General features: G+C 44.2%; 2 protein-coding genes across 7 annotated transcripts in view; one reads left to right on the top strand and one right to left on the bottom strand.

The window, feature by feature from the left end:
- LOC111500593 (microfibril-associated glycoprotein 4) overlaps positions 1-6,472 on the top strand; it is a 7,986-nt gene extending 1,514 nt beyond the window's left edge. For both annotated transcript variants that reach the window (XM_024803588.2, XM_024803589.2), the window contains exons 3-7: positions 2,377-2,535; positions 2,621-2,659; positions 2,774-2,870; positions 2,953-3,120; positions 5,895-6,472. In XM_024803588.2, coding sequence (XP_024659356.1) covers positions 2,377-2,535; positions 2,621-2,659; positions 2,774-2,870; positions 2,953-3,120; positions 5,895-6,136 — 705 coding nt within the window. In that variant the 3' untranslated portion in view covers positions 6,137-6,472. The remainder of the gene's footprint in view (positions 1-2,376; positions 2,536-2,620; positions 2,660-2,773; positions 2,871-2,952; positions 3,121-5,894) is intronic.
- Positions 1-26,017, bottom strand: part of LOC101469427 (glutamate receptor ionotropic, delta-1) — a 594,275-nt gene that overhangs the window by 198,186 nt on the left and 370,072 nt on the right. The gene's annotated exons all lie outside the window — the stretch shown is intronic.

Genomic DNA, 26,017 nt, shown 5'->3' with positions numbered 1-26,017 from the left:
AAAAATGTTGTTGTTTGCATAACTCAGTTATTTTTTTGAAGTAACTATATAATTAACTGCCCAACATTGGTCATTATTTACTGTATTTGCAGACAGAGTTACAGACTCTCTCCCAGACCACAGACTCATAATATAAGTCAGAGCTTTATAGAAAAGAAATAAATAAAGTTGTGTTTTCAAAATTGGAGTTGAAGTTATTTTTCCTTCCAATAGTGTTAACATAACAAGATTTGTTTACATTTTCATTGTAAGGGGGCTGAAGCAGTTAATTAAAAGTCGTCTAACATAAATGCTGTAATTTGATTACTTTAATAAACATGTAACTTGGATGGATTGGATGCTGGCGTGACGACAGTGCACACGTCTGCTGTCGCTCACAGTGGTCCAAGGGACGCTCAGGGAGTTTGTGCGTTCGCTCAGACACATGAAACATTAGAGGGAACATTGCCTCCATCTTAACTCTGAACATAGCCTGCTCCTGAGGTCTGTGCCACCAAGCAGGATTTCCTCTTATCCAGGTAACTTAAGCCTGGATTTTCTGGGGATGGTTCAGAATGGTTCTTGTTCTGTGCAGGTCAGAGATCAACAGGAATACAACAATATAACAAAGCATGAACTCACTTTACAATGAAAGGCAACAGGACTACAGGGAGTGCAGAATTATTAGGCAAGTTGTATTTTTGAGGAATAATGTTATTATTGAACAACAACCATGTTCTCAATGAACCCAAAAAACTCATTAATATCAAAGCTGAATGTTTTTGGAAGTAGTTTTTAGTTTGTTTTTAGTTTTAGCTATTTTAGGGGGATATCTGTGTGTGCAGGTGACTATTACTGTGCACAATTATTAGGCAACTTAACAAAAAAACAAATATATACCCATTTCAATTATTTATTTTTACCAGTGACACCAATATAACATCTCCACATTCACAAATATACATTTCTGACATTCAAAAACAAAACAAAAACAAATCAGCGACCAATATAGCCACCTTTCTTTGCAAGGACACTCAAAAGCCTGCCATCCATGGATTCTGTCAGTGTTTTGATCTGTTCACCATCAACATTGCGTGCAGCAGCAACCACAGCCTCCCAGACACTGTTCAGAGAGGAGTACTGTTTTCCCTCCTTGTAAATCTCACATTTGATGATAGACCACAGGTTCTCAATGGGGTTCAGATCAGGTGAACAAGGAGGCCATGTCATTAGTTTTTCTTCTTTTATACCCTTTCTTGCAGCCACGCTGTGGAGTACTTGGACGCGTGTGATGGAGCATTGTCCTGCATGAAAATCCTGTTTTTCTTGAAGGATGCAGACTTCTTCCTGTACCACTGCTTGAAGAAGGTGTCTTCCAGAAACTGGCAGTAGGACTGGGAGTTGAGCTTGACTCCATCCTCAACCCGAAAAGGCCCCACAAGCTCATCTTTGATGATACCAGCCCAAACCAGTACTCCACCTCCACCTTGCTGGTGTCTGAGTGGGACTGGAGCTCTCTGCCCTTTACCAATCCAGCCACGGGCCCATCCATCTGGCCCATCAAGACTCACTCTCATTTCATCAGTCCATAAAACCTTAGAAAAACCAGTCTTGAGATATTTCTTGGCCCAGTCTTGACGTTTCAGCTTGTGTGTCTTGTTCAGTGGTGGTCGTCTTTCAGCCTTTCTTACCTTGGCCATGTCTCTGAGTATTGCACACCTTGTGCTTTTGGGCACTCCAGTGATGTTGCAGCTCTGAAATATGGCCAAACTGGTGGCAAGTGGCATCTTGGCAGCTGCACGCTTGACTTTTCTCAGTTCATGGGCAGTTATTTTGCGCCTTGGTTTTTCCACACGCTTCTTGCGACCCTGTTGACTATTTTGAATGAAACGCTTGATTGTTCGATGATCACGCTTCAGAAGCTTTGCAATTTTGAGACTGCTGCATCCCTCTGCAAGATATCTCACTATTTTTGACTTTTCTGAGCCTGTCACGTCCTTCTTTTGAGCCATTTTGCCAAAGGAAAGGACGTTGCCTAAAAATTATGCACACCTGATATAGGGTGTTGATGTCATTAGACCACACCCCTTCTCATTACAGAGATGCACATCACCTAATATGCTTAATTGGTAGTAGGCTTTCGAGCCTATACAGCTTGGAGTAAGACAACATGCATGAAGAGGATGATGTGGACAAAATACTCATTTGCCTAATAATTCTACACTCCCTGTATACTAAGAAGTGAGCACAGGGAGAGGGGTTTGGCTGAACCACACCTGTGCAGCCTAAACAAGACTTCAGCACAGCTGAGAGGCAAAGCTGAGGGAGAATCACAGGCTTGTTGAGCTTGGTAGGAAGTGAATATTGTGCAAATGAAAGGCTTCTTCTCTGTTCCAGCTGCCAGCGGTCTTCATCGTTCTCCTCCTCGCTCCTGCGTTGACCAGCTGCACGGAGCTCATCCAGCCGAGGGACTGCAGCGACATCCGCCACCAGGACAGAAGCCAAAGCAGCGGCGTGTACACCATCTATCCCCTTGGAGAAAGGTCTGCGGTGCAGGTACAGTCCACCCTCTCTGGGACTCTGGGTCCTGTTCATGTCCACGTCTTTAAGCAGCTAGAGTGTGACAGGTGTTTGTGTGCAGGTGTACTGTGACATGGACTCAGAAAGAGGAGGCTGGACGGTGAGTGCTTGTAACTAAAAAGTGTCAGCGCGGGAACATTTAACAGGAGCACTGCTGTAAATCCAGATCTGTGCTCCCTGAAACCAGAGATGTTTCTGCTGCCTCCTCCCCCAGGTGTTCCAGAGGAGGATGGACGGCACGGTGAACTTCTACAGACCCTGGGATCAATACAAGATGGGCTTTGGTGACGCTGCTGGAGAGTACTGGCTCGGTGAGAGTTTTATTGGATGATCTGCAGCTCTGTACCAAACAGCCCTGCATGTTTCTGACTGTGTGCTTGTGTGTGAATGTAGGTCTCGATGTGATCAACATTATGACATCCAAGGAAAAGAGTGAGCTGCTGGTGGACATGGAGGACTTTGAAGGGAAGAAAGTGTTCGCTCGTTACTCTTCATTTAAGGTGGATGCTGAATGTGACGGATACAAACTGACTGTTACTGGATTCAAGAACGGAGGGGCAGGTGAGTGAAGTGGCACAGGGTCAGTGTAGCATCAGAATAGAATAGAATAGAATAGAATACGCCTTTATTGTCATTGTACATGTACAATGACACAAATGAACAGAAAAGATCAACAAAGAAGAGGAATGGGTAGAATGGAACAGGTGGTGGGCGGGGTTTGAGGGGTCGCCTGTGAGTCTCTGAGACAGGAGGATCTGGCGATGGCCTCCAGGAGTGTCAGAGGGCAGCCAATGATATTGTGGGCAGTGTTAATGACCCTCTGTGCAGCCTCCCTGTTCTCAGTCGTGGCCCCTGAGTACCAAACACCAGGCAGGATGATATGCAGACGACACCCAGCTCTATCTGTCCATGAAGCCAGATAACACACACCAATGAGTTAAACTGCAGGAATGTCTTAAAGACATAAAGACCTGGATGGCCGCTAACTTTCTGCTTTTTAATTCAGATCAAACTGAGGTTATTGTACTCGGCCCTGAAAAGCTTAGAAATATGGTATCTAACCAGATTCTTACTCTGGATGGCATTACCTTGGCCTCCAGTAACGCTGTGAGGAACCTTGGAGTCATTTTTGACCAGGACATGTCCTTCAATGCACATATTAAACAAATATGTAAGACTGCTTTCTTCCATTTGTGCAACATCTCTAAAGTTAGAAATATCCTGTCTCAGAGTGACGCTGAAAAACTAGTTCATGCATTTATTACTTCCAGGCTGGACGACTGTAATTCATTATTATCAGGAAGTCCTAAAAACTCCCTGAAAAGCCTTCAGCTGATCCAAAATGCTGCAGCAAGAGTCCTGACAGGGACTAGAAAGAGAGCAGATTCCTCCTGTTTTGGCTTCCCTTCATTGGCTTCCTGTTAAATCCAGAATTCAAAATCCTGCTCCTCACATACAAGGTCTTAAATAATCAGGCCCCATCTTATCTTAATGACCTTGTAGTACCATATCACCCTATTAGAGCACTTCGCTCTCGCTCTGCAGGCCTACTTGTTGTTCCTAGAGTATTTAAAAGTAGAATGGGAGGCAGAGCCTTCAGCTTTCAAGACTTTGGATGTGAGGTTGTCAGGACCATAGACACACCTGCAGTTTAAATAGTTGGCTTATCTGATGTACCTTCAGGGATAAATAAAGCTGGTATCACCTACATACCAATGAAAATGACTTTACTGCATGACGAAGTCTCCCAGTTCACATGAATAAACTGGAGTAGGTCAACCACATATGGTACAGTACACATGCAGACCAGTATGACTGGGATTAGTGGTGATGTTGTGATTATTCAATCAATCAATCAAAGCTTTATTCGCCACGTGCAGGTTGCCCTGCAGTGAAATGGGAGCCCCCCGACCTTACACACACAACACAGACATCACATGGGGATACAGGTCGGAGATCGGTAGAGTTACAGAAAAACCACTGAAATGTACACTACAGTGGGAAAGTACAAGAGGAAAAAAGAGACCTCTACTCATGCTGGGCTCCTGGGAAGACAGCATGAGAACAGGAAACAAAAAAACTCCTCTGCACAAAAAAGCACATAAATGTCCACAGCACAACATTATAGAACACATGACAAGCCACAGGGTCGGGTGGGGGGTGAAGAGTAATCCGAAGCAAACGCAGCAGCCATCCTGCCCAGCGCTACCATTCCAGCGCGGGCTCAGACCCGCCGTGTTCCCAGGAGGGAACAAGCATCGAAGGCGTTTGTAAAGGGAGGGGGGATGAGTGTGTGCATATCAGTGTGTGTGTGTGTGTGTGTGTGTGTGTGTGTGTGTGCGTGTCCAGAGTTCAGCTGAGACAGTGTCCTTCGCCCAGGCTAAGTAAACAGTCTTCCAGCCAACCCAGGTGGCCTTGCATGGAATGGGAAGGAACAGACTAAACACAGTTGTTATCAGGGTGTTGTTGTTCGGCTCCAGCCTTGAGCCTATAGCTGGCGCAAAAGGGGGTAGCCGGATTATGATGGTGGTTTTACTTTAGTGCGAACAGCTCATGAGAATTTCAAAGCTGTTCTTTAACACTCCGACACTGGTCTCTCCATCTCCCGTTGGAGAACCGCAAGCTTCTCCATGATGTTATCAAACTTGCGCTCTGTGATGTTGTCATTCTTATGGTCAAAGAGCAGATTCTGAGACCTCACGACTGCAGTCAGCTGTTCCACAATGCAATCCAACTTTTGCTACGAGGTGTTATTCTGAGTATTCACAGCAGCTGTAAGCTTCTCCAAGATCTTATCCGTGCTGCACTCAGTGAGCCCATTCTGAGAAGTCGCGCCTCGTCCCATCGTTCCAATCCCAGCGGGCAGCCTTGGGGGTGTTTGAACAGCCGGTTCCGCTTTCTTAATTCTCCAATAAGTCAGGGCCAAGCCAGCTCCAATCAGCAAGAACCCTGTTATCATGGTTCCGAATAGGTAGATATCTTCAGCATCCTCGATCGACAGTCCCGCCAGGCACACAATCCTCCATGTCTGCCACCCGTCCATCGTGTATCCGGTAGGGAAAGTCCCTCCAGGGCACTCGGGGTCTCCTGAGCCCAGACTTCTCGTTGAGAAAAGGATGTCAATAGCATTCAGAGACCAGTTGATCAAATCCATAATTCTCTTTTAGGTTTTTGAAACAGACTGTGAGAGAGTGTTTCAGGGAAAAGTAAAAACACAAGACAAGACAAGGACATAAGAAGCTAAGCAGGGAAGATAAGGGAGAGGAGAGGAGAAAAAGTGTGACCGCCTTCGCCGAGAGCCAAACGAAAACGGTGTTTCATCTGTGTTTCTCCAGGAGATGCCCTGAGTTTTCACAACGGACAGAAGTTCGCCACATTTGACAAAGACCACAACAGCTGTGCAAAATCCTTTCTGGGGGCGTTCTGGTACAACGCCTGTCACTATGCAAACCCTAACGGGGTTTATCGTTGGGGGGCAGATGGTACTATCTATGCTGTTGGTGTGGACTGGTACCAGTGGAAGGGTTATAATTACTCTCTGAAGACCATCAGCATGAAGATCCGTCCTGTGCAGTAAATCTGCAGAACATTTCGTGTTTATCTCTCTTTTCTCTCCTTTATCATGTAGTCCCAGACAATCTTTAACTTTCAGAGTCAGTCGATGACGTAAATATCTCAGAAGAGCAGTCAGAGTGTGAGTGAGCTGCTGTCAAACAGCTGCAGGTGGAGTGAAATGATGGACGGAGACCAGTTTGAGCTGATGATTTCTCAGAAGCTCTCGGTTGGTCCAGATGTTCCTCAGTCTGCAGCTCAGCACACTCAGATTTAACGTCTCACTGACTGTTTGGTGGAGGTCTGATAGCTGGTGTGAATCATTATCTGCTGTATCCTGATAATAAATGAGAAGCAAACAGCTGAGGTGTTCTCGTGGTCTTTGTGTGTTTCTGTCTGGATTCTGGAGCCGCCCTCACACTAAAGCTCCACCTGCTTCAGGGTGAAGACACTGATATTAATATTCAGTATTTCTATACCTAAAGTTACACAACTGGATTTTACTTGTGAGAAGTTCATACTGAGCTTTTGTCTCAGAAACAAGCAGAGCGAGTGCATGTACAGCACATCTACAAAGTATTCACAGATGCTTGTTGTTCCAAAATGGAGTCAATTCACTAAGTTCTACCCACAATTTATTGAAATGAAAACACAAACTATGACATGTACATAAGCATTCACAGTCTTTCAGAGGTGAGCTCAAGCGTTTCCACTGATCTGCGTCGATCTGTGGAAGCAACGCCCCAACACAGGAAGTGTTGTCCCGCCTCTGATCATACGAGTATTACCCAGCAGGCAGTGCGGTGCTCGGGTGGAGCCAATTCAATTCAATTTATTTATACAGCGCCAAATCACAACAACAGTCGCCTCAAGGTGCTTTATATTGTACAGCAGACCCTACAATAATACATACAGAGAAAACCCAACACTCATATGACCCCTATAAGCAAGCACTTTGGCAACAGTGGGAAAGGAAAACTCCCTTTGAACAGGAAGAAGCCTGTTACCAGGCAGGTAGAGAGAAGGAAGATGGGACAAAAGACTTGCTGAAGGATAGAATATAGTAAAATAAAGATACATGTACTGCTAATAAAATTCGGCTCATGAGATCTGCAAACCACGACATTCTGTTTATTTACATTTTACATCTTACCAAATGTTTCAGAATTGGGGTTTTATGGGATATAAACTTGCTCGCTAAAACGACCGCAGCTAAGGGGCTCAGTCACATCCTGTTTCTGCAGCCAGAGCAGCTCCGGCTTTGCTCTTGTGAGGTTCTGCTGCCTGGAATCATAGAAAGCGACATTTTCCTTGTTTTGCACTTTACTGCAAGTCACTCTGAACAAAGCTCCCTATTAAATGTTTAAACCGCGATCAAAGTGGATCAAAGTGGATCAAAGTGGGTCACGCTACTGAGGTCACCTGACGCCGGACCGAAGTGTAGACCCGTTAAACAACGTTAGCGTAGCCACTTAAATCAGTTTAAATGCAGGCAATTTTTCCCTCCAATTATTCGAGCACAATATACGCACTTGAATATAAAATCATTATGGGACTGACGAGTAACCATGACAACATATTGGCTTTGCACCAACCAAGCTGGCTTTTTAAAGATGCTGTTGGACAGGCATTCAAAAACTCACCAGCCTCTGCCCTTTCCAACAAAACAACATAGATTTTATACATTCGTACATTTCCCCCCCCAAAACGATTCTGCAAATCCTGCATCGGCACTCTTTGGAACATTTAAACCAACCGAGAGGCTTGTCTCTCCAAGCACATTTCTTTGTTCTGACTGCCTTTTGCTTTTTGCACTGAACAGGTTTTTAATAATGACTCAGAAAACAAAACCTGAAAGGGTCGAGACTCTGCAGGAGACTCGTGCCCCTCCTCACTTATCACACCTGTGGCAATGAGTGAGGAGGGAGAAACTATTCAGAGCTCTCCTCTTACATATTCTATTTTTGACTTGCTAGCAGGTGACACAAAATTGCCACCGCATGGGGGGAGGAAATTGAAGTCGACTTGACAATTTCGAGGAATGAAAAAGATGCTAAACATTTCTGAATATTTGACTTTTGTCATTCTGTGAGGCACAATCATCCATTTCGCTCAAACATCCACAACGCGTCACACATTTTTATGCCTTTGAAATATTTCACACTTGATCTTAAGTGTCTGTGTTCAGTTTTTCATGATTGCCATTCTTCAGCAGTTTCTTTTTTCAGTTCAACACGCCTCAAAGCAAGCTTCCCCCTGGTGTTTCTTAGCACGCCATGCCTGTAAATATTGATTAGAGGCACCCAGCAGCGGCTCGCTTCCTGTTTCACGGCTATGGATTAATTACAGGAAGAAGCCCACAGGCTGCAAATATTCATTAGTTTATAAGACAAAAGTTTTAATTAAAACACAGAGATGATAAGAGTCTGTCCTGATAGACGTCACCTTCAAAGTATTCCAGGACATCTATGGTCTCTGTGAGTTCGTGTAGTTGGAGCTTTCTTAACAAAAGCAAACTGAGAGGAAACTGCAGGACGCCTCCACGCGGATGCACCTGACCGCTAGAAGGAGCAGCCTCGAATTATTTTAACTCATCTGTTCACCTCTTCTGTAAGGACTCCATTTTTATAATTATTATGTCAGCGTGATGGCTTTTAGGAGTTAACCCCACCATCAGGTGATGTGTCACTCTTTAAAGTGACCCCGAAGAAGCTGATCGTTTTGGCTTTACCAAACACTTCACAGACAGTTTAGATCAGGGGTAGGCAACTCCAGGCCTCGAGTGCCAGTGTCCTGCAGGTTTTAGATGTGTCCTTGATCCAACACAGCTGATTTAAATGGCTACATGACCTCGCCAGCATGTGTTGAAGTTCTCCAGAGGCCTGATAATGAACTAATCATTTGATTCAGGTGTGTTGACCCAGGGTGAGATCTAACACCTGCAGGACACCGGCACTCGAGGCCTGGAGTTGCCCACCCCTGGTTTAGATCCTCTTTGTTTGAGGGCACAAGAAAAGGAAACTTTAGAAATGCATAGTCATACGTTTCTACTCTGATATGTGATCATCAGTCACCTTGACATCGAGTGTTGTCATAATATTTTCGAGTTACACCCAACGATGCTCATATGTGTGGACATGCAGAGGGCAGGAGTGAAAGAGGAGGATGCACCGGAGACCGATAATCCGCTGTGGTGACCTCCGAAGGGGGCAAACAAAAGAAGATTACAATTCGGGGATAAGTACACTTATCTTTGCATTTCATCCAAATTGCAACTGTACAAAGTGCTATACAAATAAAATGATTATCTTATTAAAATGGGAAATATGTCAGTTTCATAGGGTTTAAAAATCTGGCATTTGGTCTTCCATTTGCAGACTACACACACATGAACTTACTGTCTCAATATAGAATTTGATATATAATTTAGCTAAAAAAAATTAAATAGGATCAATGTCAGAAGGCCAAGTTAGATGAACGTGTTTATTTTGAATGCACATGAACTTAACAGTGTGCTGTAGAGCTCCCAATAATTCAAACACACTTTATACAACTTTAGTTTGGAAAAAAGCAAAAAGGTTCCTCAAACTGTGCAGTGTATGGGGCACAAAAGCATATTTATGTCCTGTTTCTAATAATCATTCTAAATACTATGTGCAAATATTCCTGACTAAAAAAGAAAAGTCATAGGCAAAGTTAGGAATTCTTGAAATATTTAGGATGCGTTCTGACAGACAGAAAATCTGGTATTGTGCCCCATACACCGCACAGTTACATGAAATCTGGTTTTATTGACGTTTGAACAACAACCCAGATCAAGAACAGTGACTGGGAGTCTCAATCACAGCTGCCCAGAAATATACAACAGCACAACTAATAAAAAATACTTTAGGGTAAAATGATGGTGTAGTAATTTTTAATATTTATGAGGCCTTTATTCTAAAACAGACAAACAGCATCTGACCCTTTCGTAGCTGGCAGAAAGTCTCGTGGAAGTTTCTGCCTTTATTATAACACGATTTATTAAAATGTAAATGTTTTCTTTCCCTCACAGAGGACCCGAGGAAATCCCTCCCCAGCAAATTTAATTGAAAGCACCACGTCTGACTCTGCTGCTTAAGCCCAACTTCTTTCTCCAGCCTTGTGAAGTGTGGAAATGCCTTGATGTGTGTTTTGTACACTTGCATTTGCCGCCACGCACCCGTTTGTGCACACAGAGCAGCCGTGAACACTAATGAAGCAGATTCCCTGAACCGTGATGGCAAAATCAAATCCCAAAAAAGAAAAAAAAGGACAAATCTGTGATGTAGTGGGAGGCGTTTCCCTGACAGCTCAGTTCATTTATCACAAGGCTGGTGGAGAGGACGTTTTAATTACCTACACACATCATGAAGAGGCGACGAGGAAGAATGGTGAAATTTGGGAGGGACGAAGGATGAGATGGAGAAAAAGAGAGTGATGGGAAAGAAGGAGGAGGGATAGAAAGATAAAAGAAAGAGGAGAGCTGGTGGTCTGTGTGTTTGTGAGGAGGGATAATTGAGCTTTTTCATCCACATTGCCAATGACAGGTGTGACATTTAGCATTGGAGCACACACTCTTCTATCTGTGTGTGTGTGTACAAGTGCTTTCTCCTCTATATTCAATATCCATAAAACACACACAAAAACACCTGCTCCAACCTTTTATTCTGATAACTAATGGGCAGGAAGCTAAGATGTGTGTGTGTGTGTTCCTCTGCCGCACACACTCCTGTTTACCATGCTTACAGGGACCCGATTTGACCAGAAAGACATTTACCATCGATGCACGGAGAACTTTTAAATCAGTCGTGTCATTTAAACCCTTCAAAGCTTCAAATATTCTATTAGCTCGCTCTTGTTCTGAACAGTATGTAGTCGGCTCACAGTGGGAGGTTCTCCATCGCAGCTAAGCCGAGCTCTGGGCTTGAAATAGATCTGTCAGCGCGGTCTGTAAGATCTGTGTTGAGTTAGCGGCTGCTTGACAAGATGCTTAAAGTTCACTTCGGAGTTCAAGTCAGCGTCTTTTTTGTTTTTAATAAATATACGTTTGCAGACTAAGGGAGTGTGCACGCAGTAAAAGACGAGCGGCCATGTCCCAACCTGGGAGCGCAGACTGTCAGTTGAAATAAAGACGTTAGCGTCAGATGAATGAAACTGTAAAGCAATGCAATTGAGGTGACCACAAATGGAACATGCATTCTTTCTAATGGCGAGCAGGGGGTAATGCCGCTGGCTGCATAGGGAAGTCTGACCTTGAAAACTCTTTTGTGGTCTCAGTGTCTTGTTTTGAGATGCTACATTTGACCCTCTTAGTGTTTACAATTGCATAATGCACAAGTCTCTATCAATGAAAGAAAAGAACAGGAAGCAAAGTGATGCAGCTCTTCCCTGGGTGTTGTCTTTAGCCTCTCAACATCTCTGCAGACTACCTGCACATCCACGGGTCTCATACTAACGAGCACGACGTATAATTTAACTACCGGGGTTCTCCTCGTGATCAGAATACGATGGTGGTGCACAGAGCGTATAAAATGCAAATGCGGAGCTCCTGAACGCCCCTCGCTGCTTAGCTGCTGCTCCCCTGCCAAGGTGCTATGTAAATGAAGCCAATCAGAGGGCCTGGGAGCAACTTTACAGCCAGAATCGCAAACCTATCAGATCCCATCCGAGGCCTAAGGCACGAGGGCGACAGTGCAGTGATGGCAGGAATGAAAAACATCAGGCACATTCCACATATTAAGCTTTTATTTTTTTCAATGAAGACTTGGTCGGCCTTCATTATGATGTATGTTGATAGCAGCTGTCAGCTTGGCTGTCACTACAGCTGGATACTATTTATCACTCCAACCACGAGCAGAGCGAGGGCGAAGCCATCTAAATGAAATCTACCAACTACATTATTCATGCAAAACAGTTTACCACGTTTCCCTGCTGGCATTAATCTTAGTGACAAAAATGGAAAGTGTGTATTGTTGTAAATATCATCGAGCTGATGAAATAGGTCGTGTGAGAATGAAGTCTTCAAAGAGAAATTACGGCTGTGGAGCTGGTCGTTTTCACCGATCACCGACTCAGTTTACCTGTTCTTTTTATTTACCTCTTCATCAAAGCTGTCAGCTGAACAACTCAAAAGTATCAAAGTTCTCAAAATAACGGTGGAACCGTTCGAGGCAAAAGTGGCTCCCAGGTTGGAAGACGGTACGTTTTCTAAATCGAGTCGTGGGCATGAACTTATTTCCAAGGTTGAATTTCTGACACGGAATTAATCAGCATTTCACTTTAATTTGCCGTGTTTGAGATAATGAAAGAACATGACATCAATTTCTTTAATCTCATCTGCACAAATTAGGCGTTTGTATCTCATTTGGGGTCTTTATCATCTTATCACTTTGTCTTCATCTTCATCTCTGTGGAAATAAACTGGGGGGACTTGTAACAGCTGATAATGAGCTTAAATAAGCATCAGATGATACAGCCTGACAAAACAGGATAAGAATATTCCTCTGAGTGGAAAGTAATTTTGATCGTCGGCCTCTCGAGCACAAAGAAAAGCTCAAATGAGGACTGAAACTTTCCCAATATTTAGTATTTCATGAGCGCTCTGTTGCTTCCCATTGGCTCAGCTGTGTGTGTGTGTGTGTGTGTGTGTGTGTGTGTGTGTGTTTGTGTTCCTATCCATCTGTGGACCGTGTGATGGGAGATGCAAAGCGGGGACCGTTTTCCAGCCCCATGTTGGTCACGCTTTAAATACCATTAAAATCATGTGATGCCCTCCGGTGAAGTTAGTGAGTGTTTGAGTGCTCAGCAGCTCCTCCACAGGCCAAAGACGGTATTTCAAGCACCAAATCCACTGTTTAAACACAAGTTGCTTCAGGGAGTCTGGGCTATTTAACAGAATATTAGCTGAAAAAAACCCATCAGCCTTTTAAGGCTCAACTGTTGTATATCCTCTATCTTGTTTCACACTTCAGATTACACAGAAACCTCACAAATCCACTTTGTAGCCTTCAGAAATGCTTTAATTTTTCATGGCACAGATTCATCCAGGTGCTGGAAATGTTCCTCACAGCTGCTGCAGACGTTTCCTGTTCAGGTTGAGATTAGGGGACGGTGGGGGTCATTTGAGTTTTGTGTCACAGAGTATTATATTATTGGATGCAGGCATCAGGAGATAGCACACTGTGGACACAAAGGGACGGACACGGTCAGCAACAACACTCAGGTAGGCTGCGGCTTTTAAATGGTGCTCAGTTGGTACTGTGCTGGTGGAACACACTATTACACCACCACATGGTTGGATGTATTCACACTTTAATACAGTTTATGACTAAATCTGACCCTACCATTCAAAGGTGGCAGCTATTGAGACTCATCCGACCTGACAATCAATCTTCTTTTGTCCAGTTTTTGTGAGCCTGTGCAAACTGCAGCCTCAGTTTCCTGTTCTGAGCTGACAGCAGTGCACCCAGTGTGGTCCCCTGCCGCTGTAGCCCATCTGCTTCAGGATTTGATGTGTTGTGTGTTCAGAGATGCTCTTCTGCACAGCTTGGTTGCAACAACAAGTTACTTGAGTTCCTGTTACGTTCCTATGAACTCATTCTCCTCTGACCTCTGGTGTCAACACGACATATTTGCCCAGAGAACCGCTCCTCCCTCGATAGTTTCTCTTTCTCTGTGGACCTGAGAGATGACCGTGTGGGGCAATCCCAGTATAAATATTAACGTGCTGGGATCACCACACTCAAACTCACGTAAATCACCTTTCTTCTGACGCTCAGTTTGAACTTCATTAGGTCTCCTTGACCATGTCTACATGCATCAAGTTGTTTCCATACGACTGCTCAGCTACACAGGTCAACCTAATAATGTGAGGAGTGTATTTAAATTTCAGTAAAACAGGAGAAGAAGAAGGAGAAACAACACCAAGAAAAGAAACAATTTCCTTTCATTTTAATTTAACACATAAAGTTTGGATCAGTTTTTAAATGCACAGGACTGTAATCTCAGCGTGAGAATGTGTGTGTGTGTGTTCAAGCTGCACATACAGTGGAAGAACATTCAGTCACACTGGAACGTGAGTGAAAAGTATATATAAGAATAAAAGAATAATAATGTAAGGCTGTGTACATCACTGCATTTGTGCATACATTTTAATATGAATTACAACAGTCCCTGCTGTTAGAGCGAGTGTGCATGTGTGCATGTGTGCGTGTGTGCGTGTGTGTGTGTGTGTGTGTGTGTGTGTGTGTGTGTGTGCATGTGTGTGTGTGTGTGTGTGTGTGCAGAGAGGGCCACAGCTGTGGTGGTCCAGGCGCTTTGCTGTGCCTGGAACAAAGCCTGTTCCAGTAAGAGTTGAATGTGGGACTGGGACAAATGTCTCTCTCTGCTGAGCCTGCAGTGAGTCTACGTGAAGCGACGTTTGGGTCGCAGCCACGATGAAATGAAGCTGTTTAGCCCGCAGTCGGCAGCAACCATGTCTGTATGCAACAGCATCTCTAAGGTCCTGCAGCGTCTGGAGGAACGTTTTAGACAACAAACGCAGGATTTTTGCATTCATAGTCTTTTGATATTATTTGTTTTATTCTTTCGGAGTTTGCAGCATGTTTGCAAAGTTCGGTTTGATGAAAGACGCCGACTCAGCTGAAAAACATGCCGATATTTACTATGGTCAGAAAAAACATTACAAATTCTGAGTCCTGTATAATTTAACTGCTGGGGTTCTCTTTGAGTTCTGAAAAGCCATCTCGACTACAGACCACACAAAGCGAGCTGAATTGTGTCACCACCGTTTTGTTGTGATGTTTTGTGTCATTCAAAGATTTCTCTCCAAGGAAAAAAATCTGTTTTTTTTTTAAGACAACTTGAAAAAAATGGCAAAAAACTCATATTTTGCACAGTTGGATCTTAACAAGGTTCAGAGTAGAGCTTCATCATGCAACAAGAAGAACGGGGAGTGAGACAAAACATTTTTTTGAGCATGAAATTAATTGAAAGCAACATTTAAACTGAGGCTGTTTTACAGCTGATCAACAGTTTAAGAGCACATGCCTTTAAAATACTAAATCTGTGCAAAAATGTGGATTCATTGTCATTTTCTGTCGGTTTCTTCTTGTTGCACGCTGAAGTGCTACTTGGAACCTTGTTAAGATCCAACCATGCAAAATCGCTAGCTCTCCATACTAAATATGTGATAAAATGCGTGTTATTGAATAACTTTATGCTGGTGTTTGAAAGTTGAGCTGAACAATAATAAATCTGAGCTTCATGTGCACGATGGAGCTTTGTGTCCCTGCTGTGACCCCGTTGCAAGTGCATGTGTGCTTTGTTTGCCTCAGTAAGGCGTCCGTGTCTGTGCTCATATCAGTGCCAACGCAGCAGATCAAGTACTAAGTATGTGGAGGATTAGAAGGATTTAGTTTGACTACTGTGTACGTATGGATTTACTGTTTGTAGGCAGTCAACAGTAGCTTTCAGTCTAGACGTGAGTCTGCGGGAGCCCAGAAGGGACATAAAGCACGGTATGGATTTGATCTTTGAACGTCAAGCACAAGCTAGTGGACATTTTCCATTGACTATTTTCTCCCTCTCTCATTCACATGTTGGAGATTTTCAACACTGAGGATGCAATAAAAAGATTTTCTTTTGTATGTATGTGAAATGATATTAATGCCAGCATCTACAGCAGCAGAGGCCTCGAGTCTGTGCTGCAGCGCATATATGATAATGAGTTTTAATGAGTCGCTAATGAAAAGAAACCAAAACACGCTGCGTATTTGAGCAGATGCGCTGAATTTCTGGTGTAATTTTTCACGCTTGACCTTTGAGTCATTCTCGTTCAACATTCGACACAAATGGTTATGAGGACGAAATGCATCCAGTGATTAATAATGTAGGGTCTGAAGAGGCAGACAATTTCAATTACCATCACAGTAATGGGCTCATTTGGAGTCTGTGTTTACGGTTAGGTCAGCGGGGCCTCTGTCGGGGCAGGTGGAGTGTGGATGTGGGAAAACATAAACATCATTATTACAGACAGGTTGGTTTACTGCTGCATTCAAATGTTTTGGGGATTGAGGTTCAGCAGGATGATTCCCCATGTTAACGATCTGTTCTATTTTCTCACCTGTGCTTATACAGGTGAGTGCTGAACGTCAGAGACACAGCAGTGAGCAGGTCAGCTGATCACGTAGGCTTTCCACCAAGTAGACAGGTGAGTCGCCCACCTGCCCAATCATATTTTTAACCCCGTAAATGGATTTTGTGTTTTAGCTTTTCAGTGAGAGAGCTGCACGCTCTCGCAGCTTCTTTTGTGAAATCACAGCTCGATGGTTCGTTTATTCTGCATATGCACTGAGAAAATGCAAGAAAGACTGCTGTCAGGATGTGACAGTCGGATACGAAAAGTACAACCAGCCCTGAGGCACGGACTCCATTAGACCCCTGAAGATGTGCTGGGGTATCTGCACTAATGTTAGCAACAGATGCTTTAAGTCCTGTAAGGCCATGTCAACACCACAAACTCAGTGTTGTGCTCCCCAGCCGTTCCTGAACCATGTTTGTTTTGTGTGGCGTTATTCTTGTGCCACTATTCTGAGCACACGTAAAAGAAATTTGCAGGTGCAAGTGGAGAAATTTATTTTGAGCGAAGAAAAGCTAAATTTGAGTGAACAAAATTCATTCCTGCGTGCAAAAACTGTATTTCAGTGTTTGCTATTATCCACACACACACACACACACACACACACACACACACACACACACACACACACACACACACACACACAATAGCAGCCCCTCGCGCTCTCAACATTTCTGCCCGTGCGCGCTCAACTCTTTCTCTACACAGTTATATTTGTGCCACAAAACCAGCCAATCACAGACTTGGATGCAAAAAAAATCTGATTGGCTGTTCTGGTCTCCAATCAGTTCAAAATGCATCCCAGAATGCATTTTGTCCAAAACTCAATCGAGGCAGTGGCGGAGGAACGCAGAGTGGCAGAGTTTGAAATATTCCTCTTTCTGCGTCACAAAATAAACTTATAAGATATTTTCAGGCGAGAATGTTTCTGTGTAAACTTCAAATATCTGCTCGATTCATCAGGACATCACATATTTGCATAAGTGCTCTGACGTTTTCGGAGATGCCTGTTACCCACCAGCTGACCAGTGATGACCTGTGTCACACCCGACCAGCCACATGATGAAAAAGAAAACATGGCCTTGCTATCAGAACCAGCATGTTTGAGCTACAGCAGCTCGTATCTTGGAACCAACCCCACGGGCCAGCATTCGCTCCCCGCATGGATCAGTGCGTCTTGGCTGCACGTGATCTTGTCACTGGTTCTCCACAATTCCTTCCTCGGATACTGACCCCTGCAGACCAGATGGTCTGACCCAAATGGTCAAACTCAAATCCTTAGTCTTGCCCATGTTTTCCTGCTTCTAACACCAACGTTGCAGACAAAATGTTCCCTTGCTCCGTGATATATCCCACCCACTAACAGGTGCCATGAAAAAGAAGAGAGTTATGCACCTCACCTGTCAGTGGTGTCCCACTGTTGATGCTTCTATGGAAAACTTGAGCACAGGTTTTCTGTGTTAACGGCTGAAGTGATTTGAACCACAAAAGTCAAAAGTCATCTGAGGTATCTCTGCGTACCGCCTGCCTGTTCCACTTGGGCGATTTGTGACACACCTGCTCAGCCGGCGCTTAACGGCACAACCCGAGAGGAACACGCCGTTGCAATCGGTCGGTGCTTGGTGCCCTTTTCAAGCTGCAGTGAGAACAGACGCCGCTGCCAGCCTCAACCTGCTCCCACTTTGTTGTTCTTTGACTGAAACGTTTTTATTTCCACAGGCTGCTGAGCGTGCATTTATCAGGGACTCCTAATAAAGGTCGCAACAGAATAAAAATGTTTTCAATTACAAAAACGTTGATTCTCTGTGTTATTAAAGTCATTATTTACAACGTGACGGTGCTTTTTAGAGTTTATTCAGGCTCGGCCTGATAAGGAGACTAAAATGAAACCTGATAATGGGCACGTGGACGAAATGCCAAACACATTACTCCGTGCTGTTATATATTCAGCTGCATTGTATCAGGAGTTCTGTTTGTGCATTGTTGTAGGACTAAGAGAGTCTTCGCTTGGTGGATGCTTTAATAAATGCACTGTCAGGTCCATTGTGTAAAGCACATTGTGTGCATTGTGAAGTAGCCAACACAAACAATACATCCCATAAAGGCAGGCGGTCCACATAATGAGCTGATATCATCGATCCAGAAAGTGCTGAAATCACAGATGTTTACGGGCTCAGTGGAGGAACATCAAACCGAATGCAGACGCTCCCCCGGCGCACAATGAAACATCAAATGTTCTCATTATAAAGCAATGCAACAGCAGCGAGCTTATTTGTTTCATGTCTAACAGGAACATACAGCGCTCGTGCATCATTACTGAAAGCAGCTCGCCCTTTAAAATCATCAAGTGAAATGGAACTTGATCGCTCAGGTTTAGAAACGTGCTGTGGCCACAGCGTGGAAGCAGATGAGATAAAGAAAACCTCGAGTACACCAAAAGGTTTTCTGCTCCTTTAATTTGAGCCATTTTCAGCATTTCTTGCAAGTTTCCCAACTTTGCATGTTTGCAGAACTGTTTAAATGAGCTCGAAAATTTAATTAAATGAAACCGAATGATCCGAAGCTAATTTCAGTCTCCATAACAACTGCACAGGGGTTCAAGTGTTTTATAAAGTACCTGTTTAAACTGCACTGAGGCTTAACCTCAGCTAACCGGAAGACTGAATGAACCTCTCAGGTCCATTTGTGTTTCATACCTGACCTGATGCATAATATAACCTGTGGGGTTACTTGTACTAACAGCCTGTTCAAACTCAAGGGTGGGGTTGATGTTTGAGTTATAGCTTCAGAAGGTGGGACAGAGTATGAGGGGAAAATGATGACAAATAGGAAAGATGTTCCACAGGGATCAATCCTGGGGCCACTGCAGAAGCCTCCCATAGGACAGGAAGTGTTTTGTAACCACAGCTAGAGTTTTAGGCACTTCCACATGGCTTGTCTTGATGCATGTTTGATGATCCAGGTAATGTTGATGTCATTTATCTGGACATTACCTTTCTCTTTGAACAAGAAGCTACATCCATGTTTTATGTTGTTTATCTTTATAAACGCAGCTGGCATCTAGCACAGATTGCAGCTGTGACATTTCTTACTAAAAAAGTCAAAAGTTGGCTGAAAGAAGATCAGAGCTGCAGGTATTTTTATTATTTAGGCCTTACATGATTAGTAATTCATACTGGGAATCATATTTTAATCACTGCATCTTTTTACGTGTATTTACTGTGACCTGCACTGCACTGCGCAGGGAGTTGATGTTGGATATTTATATATAAGAGCTATAAAGCACTGTAGGTTCAGTTCCATTGTGTGTAATTATTATAAGTCATTATTAAAAGTAAAATCACAGGAAGCTTTTTTCTACACTGACATATCACAACAGAAGAAACTTCCCAGAGAAGCATCGATGCTCCACGCTGCTTCTTCTGAATGAAGGAAGCTCTTAGTTCAGGCAGCTTATTGTTCTCTGTCAGAGCTCGCTCTCTCTGCAACGTCACAGATCGTCGATAAAGTCCCGACTGCAGTCAGCAGATAAAAGGAGTAGTGTGGCTGCCATTTCCACACACACACACACACACACACACACACACACACACACACACACACACACACACACACTACACTACAAAATGCTGTGGGCTGTTGCCCTTTAGAGCGGAACAATCAGCAGCCAGAGAGACAGAAATTTGAGATGTGGTGGTGGAGAGCTACATTGTGCGTGAACGTCACAGTGAGAGCTGTTAAGATACACAAAGAAAGCATAGGAAAGGAAAGGAGGAGGAAGGACAGAGGAGAGCAGTTCCTGGAGGTTAGAGGTTAGAATAAAAGAGTACCTGCGCATTAGACAGACTGAGGACTATTTCGAAGCCTTTCGTCATCTGCTCCATAAATGCTGGGCAGAAACTGCGAATCGTCTCAAGGCTCAGTTCGGTTTTTCACAGTCATCTGTGGCAGGCGGGACAGATTGGTTTTGACCCACTGAAGATCTGGAGATATGTAAAAACCAGGGCGTGCACGAGGATTTAGCCCAAAGCGGTGCACCGAGCGGCTTTCGGGAAAAATCTGACCACGAAGCATCAACTGCAGAGAAGTGGATTACACTGCAGGATTGATCTGACGGTTGTCAAACAGCCCTGTCTCCTTGAGAATTACGCCCATATCTGATGGTTCTGCTCCTCGTGATTAATGCCCAAATCCAAGGTTTAGTGCCAGTGCAGGAAGCAGCGTGTCATTTATGCAGCCGGATGAAGAGTGAGACTCTGAGATGAAGCACACCTGAGTCCATCGAACAGGGCTGCAATAAGCCTTTTTATAGCTTCAGTCTCCTCTTAACTGAGTTTTAGTTATATTTGACAAATCCTCTGGTCTTCATTATGTTATAATTATATGCTTTATATGCTGCAGATGAAATCAGGTCCTGGATTGCATTTATATTTGATGACAGGATTGTTATTCACAGCAAATCACTGTAATCTCTGTGGATGGAAGATTAGACTTTGATATTATTTTTGCAGGAATGTCACATGTTATCCTCCACATACGGCGACGGTTGTTTTCCCCTACACGTCACACGCGTGCATCATCACTGGAAAACACTGTAACTGTCGTGAGATTGTTGTTTAACTCTTTAAGACCTGGCAACGCCTCAACTGAGAGCCACCCAAGCTGTGTTTGTGCGCCCGGAAGTCTTCAACCAGCTGTGCCGTCGCAATCATTTCACTTGCTTCTAAAAATAGCTAACAGTCACTTATCACATGATACGGGTGAGCCAATCACAGCAGCATGGCGGCGCGATACACGCTTACGACGCGATGTTGACCTGTCAGTTCGTGTGTACTGTTGGCAGAGTGGGAGCGACAGTGTAGAGTGTACAGCTGAATGAATACTAAAGATTTAAATAACAATAAAATTTATAATAATGTCACTATAATGACCACAGCACTGATATCGATGAATCAACCAACTCCTAGATTTGTTCATTCATCTGGATTAAACTGACCATAAATATACTCATAAGTACTAATAGTTTAATAATAATAATAATATCAGAGTTCTTGGTTTTTCAGGGCAGATAATCCGTCTCATTTCTGACTTCTGTAACTCTCAGTGTGCTGCGAGACAGAGACGATGAAGTGACCTTTAAAAGGCTCTAAAGGAGCTACAGTTTGGTACATTCACAGCGCTGCTCCTCGACCAGGCTCTCCAGAGTCATTTAGGGAGGAATAAAGGCAAATCTTAAACAGCAGCTTATTAGCTCGAACTCTGAAACAGACTCATCGTGATTCCAAAACCCTCGAGGGTAAAGAGGAGCTTGTAGTAATGAAGATGATGATGATGATGGGCTGGTAATATGTAATCTCTCTCGCTCTCTTCTGACCATCTGCATCATAACTGCGCTGCTCTAAAAAGATGATCAATAAAAACAGAAACAGGATGGACGCTGTTTTTAAAAAATAATAATCTCGTAGCAATTTTCAGTCCAGCTCAAAACATCCTTATCTTTTAAAGGCAAACCTGAGGCTCTTTATTGATCTGTTTGTTGCCAGCTAAACGAGGAGACCCAAATGAGATGGTAAGGGATTAAAAAAAGAAGCCAGGCAAAGACAGAGAGCAGAGCGGTGAAGCCTCTCTGCCAGCAACACAAACAAACACGTCTGTCTAAGAAGATATGGGCAGCGGAGACTTTTGTTAAAGCTTCTAATATTACAGAAAATCACTGAGGCCTGGCAGAGATACAGTAAAACAAGACACACCAGTAACAGCAGCAGGGCTGCATTCGAAATTCAAGGTTAGCGCGGAAACTCTCATCATGCAGGCTCACTGCTGTGTTTATGCCAAATACAGGAAAGTGAAGAAGGTAAAAAGTCCACAATTCAAATCTTTCAATAACAAGCTGGAGGAAAGTTCAGCCAAGAAATCTCTGATCCACTTTAGAGAAACTCAAGTCTACTTTTACTTGCAAGTTATTTAATGGCAGTTATTCAATTCAACTCACTTTTATTTATGTACAGCAGACCCTACAATAATACATACAGAGAAAACCCAACAATCATGTGACCCCCTATGAGCAGCACTTTGGCGACAGTGGGAAGGAAAAACTCCCTTTTAACAGGAAGAAACCTCCGACCAGGCTCAGGGAGGGGCGGGGCCATCTGCTGCGACCATGACCAAGACAGACCCTTGATGTTTGCATTTTCAGCAAAAATGCAAACATCAAGACAAAGGTGGAGAAAGTACTGATCATAAGGATACAGGTGAAGTTGCAGGGATACAGGTGGAGAAGCTGCAGGGATACAGGTGGAGAAGCTGCAGCGATACAGGTGAAGCTGCAGGGATACAGGTGGAGAAGCTGCAGGGATACAGGTGAAGCTGCAGGGATACAGGTGGAGAAGCTGCAGGGATACAGGTGGAGAAGCTGCAGGGATACAGGTGGAGAAGCTGCAGGGATACAGGTGGAGAAGCTGCAGGGATACAGGTGGTGAAGCTGCAGGGATACAGGTGGAGAAGCTGCAGGGATACAGGTGGAGAAGCTGCAGGGATACAGGTGAAGCTGCAGGGATACAGGTGGAGAAGCTGCAGGGATACAGGTGGAGAAGCTGCAGGGATACAGGTGGAGAAGCTGCAGGCATATGGGTGAAGCTGCAGGGATACAGGTGGAGAAGCTGCAGCGATACAGGTGAAGCTGCAGGGATACAGGTGGTGAAGCTGCTGGGATACAGGTGGAGAAGCTGCAGGGATACAGGTGGAGAAGCTGCAGCGATACAGGTGAAGCTGCAGGGATACAGGTGGAGAAGCTGCAGGGATACAGGTGAAGCTGCAGGGATACAGGTGGTGAAGCTGCAGCGATACAGGTGAAGCTGCAGGGATACAGGTGGAGAAGCTGCAGCGATACAGGTGAAGCTGCAGGGATACAGGTGGAGAAGCTGCAGCGATACAGGTGAAGCTGCAGGGATACAGGTGGTGAAGCTGCTGGGATACAGGTGGAGAAGCTGCAGCGATACAGGTGAAGCTGCAGGGATACAGGTGGTGAAGCTGCAGGGATACAGGTGGAGAAGCTGCAGGGATACAGGTGGAGAAGCTGCAGGGATACAGGTGGAGAAGCTGCAGGGATACAGGTGGAGAAGTGCACCAAACGGCCTTGAACATGAGTGCTGCAGAGCTCAGCCTGCATAAAACATTCACTTCCATGACTGAGTCAGTGAGAAAAGCAGCTGGGACTGATGAATTAATTTCATTTATTGATTTTTGTTTAATTACTGCTAAAAACGCAGTGATATCAATGTTATTACATCTCTTTCTGCTGCCTTCCACTTCATTGTTCCTCCCGATTCTCCTTCCCCGTATTTCCCCCTCATCCTTCTGCCTGTTATTTCTCCTTCCCCTCCAATCTCAGGTTGATGTGCAGGCAGGCAGGCTGTTCTCTAACCAGGTCAGAATAGCAGGGATAGACTGGCGGATGGTGTGTCCATAGACAGGCCATTACACCCATCAATCAGCGAGCCCGCAGAGGCACTCACCCGGGACGGGACAGCAGGTCGAGGAGAGAGAGAGGAGGAGACAGATTTAAGAGGTCGCCACTGGGAGATTCACTGCTGCTGACTGAGTCCTCCATCAGACAGGGAAAAAATGAAATCAATTTGACTGCTGATTCATTATCTCTCTGCAGTGGGAATGTGCAGTCTTGATATAATTATGAGTTCTCATTGCATTCAGACAAATTAGTCATTAGTAAGTACTGACTGCAAACTATATGTGACTTCGTTTTTAAGCCGAAGAGCTTTAATCAGCGGCCCTCGTTTCTGGGCTGTTTGTCAAAACTGCTGGTGTTTCTGGTGTTTGCACAAAGTGGCCTTTGGCACGTGCGCCGCCATGAACCGACCACAGCGGTGGTGTTTGACAGAGTCTGCATATGATGAATGAAAAGACTGAACCAGAAGAACGGGGCTGATGCACTATGGCTCTGTTTGCAATCAGCTTCACCTCGTTTCTTACTTGGTTCAGGAAACAAACTCCGATTAGGTTTAGTCCTTCCTCCCTTGGAGCTGTAACCCTCATTGTCTTTTCTTTTTTTTGCTTCCAGGACAAAATGACTGGATGTGCATCAGAGGTTGGTGAGGGTGAGCTCAGGGGTTACCCTTGGAAAAGGCCAACACCTTTTCTAATGGTCCACAAACAACATCTTTACTCATATTTACTGTTAAGTGTACAGGAGAGGTCATCAAATGCTGCTTTTATGGGAGAAGTAATGAATGTAGAATACACAGAAAATTTAAATGTAAGGCACCGTCTGTTTGCTGAGTGTGGTTGGCACCAGCAGGGCTAACAGCGAGAGGTTGTTTGCTGCTTCGCTTCGACACAGCCGTTAACTTCCTGTACCAAAGACCTGCAGGACACCTAGCCGCCTTCGGACTTTAATAAAATGTGAATAATTAGTTTCACAGACTAATATTTCTGCTGCAGACCATCAAAGGCAGCAGTGTTTCATCATCCCTGCGATGTGTTGACGAGTCGGGAGCACACTGATCTCCTAATCTCCATTTACTATTCACAAAGGAACATTTTGTCCAAAATGTCTTCATATTGATCCAAACATATAATATGTGAGGATTGTTTTCTGTCTATAAACAAGATAAACTTTGATGATTTATCATTTCTGTCCTTCCATATCACAACATCAGAAGCAAAAACATGACCACGGGGATAAAACGACCACAAATAAATCACAAACATTTGATACAGAGTGCATGATACAGCTTTAAAAGTTCACTAACAGCCTAACCTGGCCAGCCATGACATGTAACGGACAGGTGGCCTTAGAAATGCTTATTTTCCTGTACTCGGCTCTCTTTGAAGACCTGCGGTGCTTAAAATGAGCGAGTTCAGCCTGGCGTCTTGACAGCTGAGAAGTGAGCGCCGGTGCTCTGTTAAGTACAGAGCGGCACATTAGCTTTATGGAAATTTCTTCAAAATGTTCCAAAAGATGAAAACACTATTATACAGCCGATCCAATTATCTCATTTAACAATTCAACGTCAGAAACGTCACAAGTTTGAAAACAGCGGGCCAAAACAATGCCGAGGGCACCGTCGGGGCAAGACGTTTGAGGCTCAACCGCTGACGTGTCGAAAGGTGGAGAATATCGCTTCAGCTGTTCAATTAAGTTTCGTCTCAGGCAGACAAAGAACATGCTGAAAGAAAGAGCGCTTAACTGATTTACTCATAGAAAGTTCCACGGACGACTGTTATGACTACAGACGCCAAAGTGTTCCTCATGCGTTGGGTGCTTTCTCTATCAGGTAGAAAACCCACAGAGCAGCTAATTGATAAGCAGTGCAGACGGCTCACTGACAATCAAATAATTTATCAACCGTTACACGGCTAATTACCTTCCCAACCACCCTGCATGAATGTGATGAACTTGTCAAAGCATGTCGTTCTGACAAATGCCCGATCACGCCTGGTTATCTGCGATTCGTCGAGGCCTTATTCTGCCAAGGTTTTCAGCCGTGTGGTGGCAGCTTGCAGTCACATCTTTGTGCTAGTTTGCACACAAAGGAAAGTTCAGGAATTTCAGCTTCCCAGTGAACGGAAACGCCTTCTTTACCTTCTTTATCCTTCAGCTTGGGACAGACAGCTCAAGCATCTTTCTGTGAATTAAAGGACAGGCGAACACCAACTTTCTGTGCTCCAACCTAAGCAAGGTCATCGCGTTCATCCCTTCAGGCCGGCTGCAGCACAAATCCAACTTTT

The sequence above is a fragment of the Maylandia zebra genome, linkage group LG8, assembly GCF_041146795.1.
Source record: "Maylandia zebra isolate NMK-2024a linkage group LG8, Mzebra_GT3a, whole genome shotgun sequence".
Taxonomy (NCBI): domain Eukaryota; kingdom Metazoa; phylum Chordata; class Actinopteri; order Cichliformes; family Cichlidae; genus Maylandia; species Maylandia zebra.
Note: the sequence above shows the minus strand (reverse complement) of the source record. Positions and strands in the feature narration are given on the sequence as shown.